At 42.8% G+C, this 8807-nt stretch overlaps 1 protein-coding gene across 1 annotated transcript; it reads left to right on the top strand.

Annotated features, from left to right (window-relative positions):
- The first annotated feature begins 220 nt into the window (after positions 1–220).
- LOC147427456 (UBP1-associated protein 2C-like) lies at positions 221–1893 on the top strand. The gene has a single exon (XM_086497197.1). It carries the CDS (start codon positions 283–285, stop codon positions 1390–1392), a length of 1110 nt encoding a protein of 369 aa, XP_086353323.1. The 5' UTR covers positions 221–282; the 3' UTR covers positions 1393–1893.
- Positions 1894–8807: the final 6914 nt, after the last annotated feature.

Below are 8807 nucleotides of genomic sequence, written 5' to 3'. Positions count from 1 at the left end.
GTCATTTCTCACATTGGAATCCAAAGCGCTTCTTGTTGTCGACATAACAAGCGACATTGCCTATTAAAAAGCTATGACCAATGTGGAGGTTTGAGAGCTCAAGAATTCAAAAGAGGCTACTACGTTAACGAAGTAATGATTAATTCGTGAAGGGGCCAAGAGTGGAGCGTGGAGGGTTCGAACTCGGACGTATGACTCAAAGTCATTTCTCACATTGGAATCCAAAGCGCTTCTTGTTGTCGAGGGTTAAAATTCTTCTTGCTTGCGTGTGTCGCCATAGCCATGGAGCAGAAGAAGCGGAAGGCAGAAGAGCAGAACGGTGCTGTGATGGAAGACGTGGCCACAGCAGAAGACATAGCTGAGATAGTCGAATCCCTCTCCAAGGAGCAGCTCGCAGGCATCGTCAAGCAAGCCGCTATTGCGCACGCAGATACCCTCGCCGACGTTCGTAAGTTTGCTGATGAAGACCCGGCTTTCCGCAAACTCTTCGTGCGTGGCCTCAGCTGGACGTCCGGCAGTGATGTCCTCAAACGTGCGTTTGAGAAATACGGGCCTGTCGATGAAGCTGTTGTAATCAACGATAAGAACACAGGTAAGAGCAAGGGCTTTGGATTTGTTACTTTCAAGCACAGAGATGCCTGCATACGGGCGCTTAAGGAGCCCAGCAAGAAGATTGAGGGGCGCATGACTGTGTGCCATCTTTCGGGCGCTGCCTCTTCAAACCCATCTGTGTCTGGTGTGGCAACCATCCAGGCTCCCTTGGAAAGTGTTGCCTGTCGCAAAATTTATGTAGGCAACATTCCCAAGTCTGCACAGGGGGGTGCGCTTCTTGAGTTCTTTTCCCAGTTTGGCGAAATTGAGGAAGGCCCTCTAGGGTTTGACAGAGATACAGGGAAATGCAAGGGATTTGCTTTGTTTATTTACAAGTCATCTGAGTCGGCAAGGAAATGCCTTGAAGAACCCATGAAGAAGTTCGGAGGTCAACAGGTGCAATGTAAACTGGCCGAGAGCGGCAAGGGGAAGGACGAAGGGGCAGCATCATTAACTGCATCTGTGCTTGGATACGACATTACCAATCCAACTGCCATATCATCATACAACCCATCATTCTTGCAGACCAACACACAAAGTATTGGGCAATCGCTTTTGCAGCCTGGTGCCTTGTCATCATATGGTTTTCAAGGGCTTGATCCTCTTGGCATACGTACTTCTTCACTGCTTGGGGCAGACACGGGCTATACCCCAGGCTCTATAGCCTCTGTGTTTGGCCTTGGGGCTGCCTCTCAAAGTTCTCTCCTTCAGGGTCCTCGGGGTTCGACCGCTTTGCCATCATTGCAAAACAATGCCGCACAAGGTCCTGGGTATCCGTCTCTCCCTCGCTCTTTCTATTGACAAGCGAAATTTGGATAGCCACATGTGATTATAAGCATTCCAGCAGTTCTTGCCTGGCTCAGTCAAGGAGCTGATTGGCCCAGGCAAGCTGGGAGCACCAAGATGGTGCTCATGCAATACTGAGGGAAGACATTTGTTAGCTTATGCTAATCTTAGGACTCGTTTTAGTATACTATTGTTTTTTTTGGTCAGTGTAGTTTGTGGTGTAGAATTTTTCAGAAAAACTGTGTTTGCTTAGTCTGCATTGGCTTCTATGGGAAAGCATTATCGTATGGCTAGGGTCGACGAGCGCAGGATAATGGTTGTCGTGACTTGTATGCACAGATATGAGGTAAGATTGTCTGAGAAGGTGACATCTTTTGAATCTTCTGAGTAACGTGGTGTACATGTGGCAAGCTGTGCCATTGCGACCTTGTGTGACAGGCTTGTATAATCTGCCAAATGTTCAGCCGTTGTGTAACTTTACAAGGTTTTATATATATGTTTGAAGGATTTTACTCTTGGATGTTGACCATTACTGGATTTAAGCTCTCTTGCTATGGTTTACAAGTGCTGCGTAGTTCACATGGATATCTGGTGTATCCCTAAACTCTGTTTTTCTAGGTATGCAAATTTATGTCAGCCTTAGCTTCGTTGAAGCGTGAGGTCTTCGAGGAAAATTGCAAATGTCCACAGAAAATGTGCTCTTTTTGTTCAACACATCTGTGTTCTTGAAGGGGTGCTTGTGCTGGAAGAGATGACCGTAGCCAAGGGGATGTGCTGGAATGCTATCTACAGGTGCTATCTACAGGTTTCTTTGATCATTGCAGGTTTGCATGGATTTTCTGCATAGTAGCATTGCTAACTTATTTTGAGTAAATATAAAAGCAGAGGACCACTGCAAAATCTGTCATTGCCTTCTTATTCTGAGTAGCTATAGAAGCAGAGAACCTTGGCAAATATCTGTCATTGTCATGTTTTATGGGGCAAAGATGTAGTGGGATGGTTTGGTTGAATGCTTGTATTTAACGGATGCCTGTCATTGATTGTCTTTTCTTGTTCAAAGCTGTTTTCACAGAATGATGCTGTGAAATAATGTTTTTGTCAATTGTGAGTATTATCAGGGCCTTGCTGTTATGTTTTCTTGGAGCTGGTTCATGTGAAGGATAGTGTCGGCGAAGCTCTTTTCTTAATGTGCTATGTGCTCTTTTGTGCTATGTGAAGGTTAGTATTGGTGAAGGTACTTTTTTCAATGTGCTACTTCTAGGAGCTTGTGTTCAAGTCCCTGATGGGGACACACGGTAAAGATATATGGGATACTGGTTGGTATATGGTGGCTAGTACAATGATGCAGAGAGCTTTTCTTGTTTCTTGATGAGCAATGATATATGGGATAATGGTTGTTTTGGGTGGTATATCATCCAGAAAAGCTCTCTGCAGCATGGTACTAACCAATGATATATGGGATGATGGTTGTTTTGGGTGGCGGACCACCCAAAACAACCATTATCCCATATATCATTGGTTAGTACCATGCTGCAGAGAGCTTTTCTGGATGATATACCACCCAAAACAACCATTATCCCATATATCTTCACTGGTGGCTAGTACAATGGTGGAGATGAGTAAATTTATATGGATAATGGTTTTTACAATTGGATGTAAAGCTAGGTATCCATGCCTTGTCCCTCTTTTTTCTCTAAATGTGTACCGAAAAAAATTTTCGGCTTTTTTGACGAGTTTTAAGTAGTTTTTCTGGTATAAACCTCTTAACAAATGCCCGAATGCATCTATCTACATGATAGGTTGCTTTAGTTGTCAGATCTTTGAATAGCATTGCGCAAACAAAAGTTGAATCTGTTTGATGATGATCACCACTAGTGTGCTTCCTAGAAGGAAGATTCTCATCTTCTTAATCATAGCTGGTCCCCTCTAATTCACGTGAAGTGAAGGAAAAGCAAGTAAATTCCCAGGAAGGTAGAGATCTTATGAAGTGTCCGGTAGAATAGTCTTACAAAGATAACGATCTTATGCAGCGTGAAATTAGGCTTGGTGAAAAATAGTTTCAAGAAATGTAAATTTATCTCACAAATTAATGCACATACTCTTTACATGTATGAAAACTCATTTTTGGGAAGCATAGACCAAAGCTCTTCGGTAGTCGAGCTCTTTGTATAGAGAAAATGAGAGTTACATACGATGCCACCTCGGTATCTTTTCTAAACTCCCATGTAATTTTGAATGCTTGTTGGTCATTCTTTTGATAAGGTTCTATTGCATAAGACTTTGGTTCTTTAGTAGGTTTGAATGCTTCTTGGTCATTCTTTCGGTTCAATCGGGCCCTTGACTAAGTCTCTGAGCTTCTTCAAACTCTTATTCCCTTGCAATCCTTTGGCTAAGGTATTAGTTACTGTGAGATGGGAAGCCAAAGGATTAACGCACGTTTGATTGACAAGTCATCTTGTTTTCAAAAAGAGCGAACTTGGCTATGTGTACGTGAGAGCTTCATGGGGAGGCTTGCTAGAGTAGCAAGCAAGGACATATAGAGGGACTCCAATTTTTGAAGTTTATTGAATCCAATTTAATAGTTGATAAATATGTTTTCCTCCAATTTTTGAAACTTTTGAATCCAATTTAATAGTTTATAAATGGGTCCTCTCATTGAAGAGCTAATAACAACTTAATTAGGCAACTTATCTAATGTCTAGTCATGCACATGTTCGTGTGTATTCCAAGTGTAATTAAATTTTGCATACAATATTTTAAATTAATGTTGCCTTGCCTTTGTTCGCAAGGTCAAATTAATGGGACAATCCAACTACAAAGTTTGTTATGAGATTGTGCATCTCTTATGGATGGGGATTTAAAAGGGAACCATGTCAAAGCAAAGCTTGATATATCTATGACCAGAGCATATTTATATACATTGCATGCATTGTGTAGAGTTATTCAAAAGTACTTGTACGTATGCTTTCCTTAAAGCCTAAAAGAAATCGTTAATGGCAATCCCAACAATAGAATGTGTGTTGACGTTGGCTTACATGGGGATCATGTCAAAATTGAGGATAATCAATGGTCAAAAGAAGGAAGAGAGAGAGAGAGAGAGAAAGAGAACAAGAGACTCTCGTAAACCAATTAACCTTGGCAATGAATAACTGAATGTGTATACAACGGAGGCAAGGGGTTGCTTATATAGCAACCTCAGTAAATTGCCCTGCTCAAGACTTTTACAAATAAGTAAAATAAATACTTAAAAGCCAAAAGAAATAATGGGATCACATTTGGCAGTTCACTTGAGATGCCAAAACTAACACCCTCTCTACATCTCATAGTGGATATCAATAGTGAGACCAAGTCGATGAGGAAGCTACCATGGGCACCCCAGCAACACCGGTATCGCTAGATACACCTCGAATTTTCTACCCTCAACTTTGTACTTGTCGAATGTCTTTTTAAAAACTTTGAAATGTAGATCACACTACGTCCTGTTGGGGTATAAAGCCCAATGTGGTCGCCCAGGGAAGTGGGCGGGCCGCCAGGTATGTACACATATTCTTTTGTAAAAACCTAATAAGAACTCACTATGCTCTACACATTACAGTAGAGCGAGTTCACCATATCGTCGCGCTCTTCTTCTCGCACTCTCTCGCGTCGCACTTCCGCTCGTACTCCTTCAACTGGTATCAGAGCTCAGATCGAGGCTCGGGGCAGCACTGCAGGAGTCTAGAGTCACTAGCTCAGATTGGAGTGAAATTCGACAGGCAAAGACACGGCCCCAAATCTTGTGGGAGTACCCGTAGGGCTAAGTGTGCTCAGAATTTCATTCTGAGATCATCTCGGTCACCGTTCGGCTTCGACTCAGAATTTCATTATGAGGTCATCTCGGTCACCGTTCGGCTTCGACAAAGTTCTGCGCAGGCCATTTTCGACGACGTGGTCTCAGCGAGTGCAGATCCGACTCTGCAAATTTGGGGTTTTCGGCCTACGACTGCAGGTGCCGAGGATATCGACACTCCCAGAGTGTTGATTTGTGGCTGTCTACACATCGAAGGACGGCTCACAGTTCTTGGAGGCGTGTCACATACGACACGGGCGCATCTACACACAGTCTATAGGCGACATCCACTAGTTCATCAGGTAGCTTGTGTTTGTTGCTTGATATTCCAGATTTCATCCTGACATTGCAGGTACTTCCACATGGGATGTATTGTCAGAGATGATGTATGTATGTTGAGGGTTTGCTGGCTGTGAGTCACGCAGCAGACAACCGCCGCAGCGGTTACAGCATACAGTGGGAAATTTGTGGATATATGACTTTGTGGGAAGTCTATGTACTGTCAAATTTACTGCAGCCTTTGTTGAGGGTCGAGTGAGGTTTTATTGAGCTGGGGGATTCTCGAATATTGAGATCCTTTCGGTGATACAGGTCTTGGAGCGATCCCTCGAGCACCCTTAGATAGGCAGCTAGGATGTATTGACTGTGAGTTAGACAGTTGGGATTGCATCTTTGCTTTACTGCCGTTGAGGCATTGTCGCAGTCTATGCTTACAAGACAGTGACAGGACAGTCAGAGACAGTACAGGTGCAGGACAGGTTTACCCACAGCTTACAGTGTTAGAGAGACAGTGGTTTTTTGAGCTGTTTTTTAGTCTGTTTTAAGTACACCAGAGCCATTATACAAAGGAGACTCTGCCAAAAAAAATTCTGCAGAATCTGAAGCTTTCTTGGTTCATTTGACAGGTTGATATTGGTTTAGAGGTCAGTTTACAAGGGAAACTCTGCCGAATTTTTCCCAGGAAAGTAAACTACTGTGAAGCGTAGCTATGGCTGGATCACAGGACACTGCTCTTTACAATATCAAGAAGCTGGATGGAACCAATTTCCCATTGTGGAAGCAACAAATTTGGCACGTGTTGGTACAAAAGAAGCAGATAAAACCTATAAAGCTCAAGGGGATAAAACCAGAAGATATGGACGAAGATGAATGGAGCGAAATGGATGAATTCGCACTTTCTACCATTATGCTGACTTTGGCAGAAAGCGTTTACTTCAATGTAGCAGACGAGATTTCGGCTTATCAAGCATGGTTAAAGCTGAGTGATCTTTATGAGAAGCAGAGTGCAGCTTCACAGGTATACTGGCTTAAGAAGCTTGTTGACTTGAAGATGAAAGAAGGGACACCTATGTCCAATCATTTGAATGAATTCAACACAATCTATAGTCAGTTGTCAGCTCAAGGTGTCAAGTTTGATGAACCTGTTAGAGCTATGTTCTTGTTGATCACATTGCCGGAAAGTTGGGACACTTTTCGCACAGCTTTGAGTAATTCTGCACCTCTAGATGGTTTGAACATAGCAGGTGTAGAAGGAAGTCTGCTTACTGAAGAAACCAATAGAAAGACAATGGACAAAGGCAAAGGAACAGCCTTAGTTGTCCGGGGAAGGACCAAAGAGAAGTACAAAGGTGGAAAGAGGAATCAGTCTCGTAGCAAGTCCCGCAGTGCTAAAGGCAAGAGTGACATAGAATGCTACCATTGTGGCAAGAAGGGTCACATGAAAAGAGATTGCAGAGAATGGAAAGCAGAAAAAGGCAAAGAGAAAGCTGAAGACCATGGTGAGAAGAACAAGTCCTCAGTGAAGATTCAAGAAATAAATGTGACAAACACTGTTGTAGAGGATGAAAGTCTAGTGTCAGGAGACATCTACTTCTCGAAGAATACAATGGACTCAGCTCTTCTTACAGCATCTGATGGAAATGCACTGAGTGACTAGATTATAGACTCAGGGACATCACTTCATGTGTCTCCAAACAAGGAGTGGTTTACCTCTTATGTGACCACTAAAGATCATGTTCGGCTAGGCAATGTGCAGACATGTGAGATCTTAGGTGTTGGAGATGTTCAATTGAAGTTTCAGAATGGCTGTTCTTTCACGTTGAAGAATGTGAGACATGTTCCCGCAATTACAAAGAGCTTGATCAGCACAGGTTTACTTGATGATGCTGGCTACGTCACCACTTTTGGACAGAACATGTGGAAGATATCCAAGGGTTCTATGACAGTAGCACATGGAGTAAAGTCTGGAGGACTTTACATGATTTATGTATCAAATGTCTCTAAAAACGTAATCAATGTAACCGAGCAGCCGAACGTTTCTTTGTGGCATAGCCGGTTAGAACATATGTCCAAGAAGGGAATGGAAATCTTGTCTCGTTCTGGTTATTTGCCTGGATTTTCATTTAATGATTTTGAATTCTGTGAACATTGTCTGTATGGTAAGCAAACACAGCAGCCACATAAGCATAGAAGCAGTAGAAGAGATACACAGTTGGCACTTGTTCATAGTGATTTGTGTGGACCTATGCCTAACCTATCTCTAGGGGGAGCTTCTTACTTTATGACCTTTATAGATGATTACTCGAGGAAAGTATGGGTTTACTTTCTCAAGCACAAGGATGAATCATTTAGTGTTTTCAAAACGTTTGTGACACTTGTGGAGAATCAGATTGGCAAGAAGCTTAAATGCTTACGCACTGACAATGGTGGAGAGTATGTTTCAAAGGCCTTTCAGGACTTTTGTGAGTCAAAAGGTATAAAACGTGAACTTACTGCTCCTTACAATCCTCCTCAAAATGGTGTTGCTGAGAGGATGAATAGGACCATACAAGAGAAGGTCAGAAGTATGTTGTCTAATGCACAGCTGCCAAATGGGTTTTGGGCTGAAGCTGTATCAACAACTGTTCATCTTGTAAATAGATCTCCTAGCAAGGTTTTGCAGAAGGATTCAGTGCCAGAGATGGTATGGTCAGGCAAAATGCCCTCATACAAGCATCTCAGAGTCTTTGGCTGTGAGGCATATACTCACGTTCCAAAGGAATTTAGGAACAAACTTGAGCCAAAGAGTAGAAAGTGCATCTTTCTAGGCTATGGTAATTCTGGTGAGATGGGGTACAGACTTTGGGATCCCGAATCCAGAAAGGTTGTCCACAACAATGATGTTCACTTTAATGAATCCAAATATCATTCTAAACCAGAAAGGGTTGAGGAGATTAGAAGAGTTGTCTTCCAAGAAGATGGACCTGCACGTGCAAGACAAAATGTCAGGGCTCAAGAGGAGCAAGGACATGATAGAGTGGAACCACAGGTTGCGGCTGAGCCTGAGCCTGAGCCACCTATTGTGCGTAGATCTGGACGTGTCACGCGACCTCCTGATAGGTTTGTTCCATCTATGAACTATGTCATGTTGACTGATTGCAATGAGCCTTCATGTTACAAGGAAGCAGTGCAAATGAAGGACTCCGAGAATTGGCAATTGGCCATGCAGTCAGAGATGACAGCTCTGCATAAAAACAATACATGGAAGCTAGTTAAATTACCACAGGGCAAAAAGGCTCTACCTTGTAAATGGGTTTACAGGTATAAGATCACCGCTCATGAT

Source organism: Adiantum capillus-veneris, chromosome 23, assembly GCF_014529385.1.
Source record: "Adiantum capillus-veneris isolate H3 chromosome 23, ASM1452938v2, whole genome shotgun sequence".
In the NCBI taxonomy this organism is placed as follows: domain Eukaryota; kingdom Viridiplantae; phylum Streptophyta; class Polypodiopsida; order Polypodiales; family Pteridaceae; genus Adiantum; species Adiantum capillus-veneris.
The sequence above is the reverse complement of the archived record's forward strand: the minus strand, read 5'-3'. Positions and strand labels throughout refer to the sequence as shown.

Excerpts from the sequence above, each read along its gene's own strand:
- LOC147427456 (XM_086497197.1), top strand. The coding sequence starts at position 283 with ATGGAGCAGAAGAAGCGGAAGGCAGAAGAGCAGAACGGTGCTGTGATG.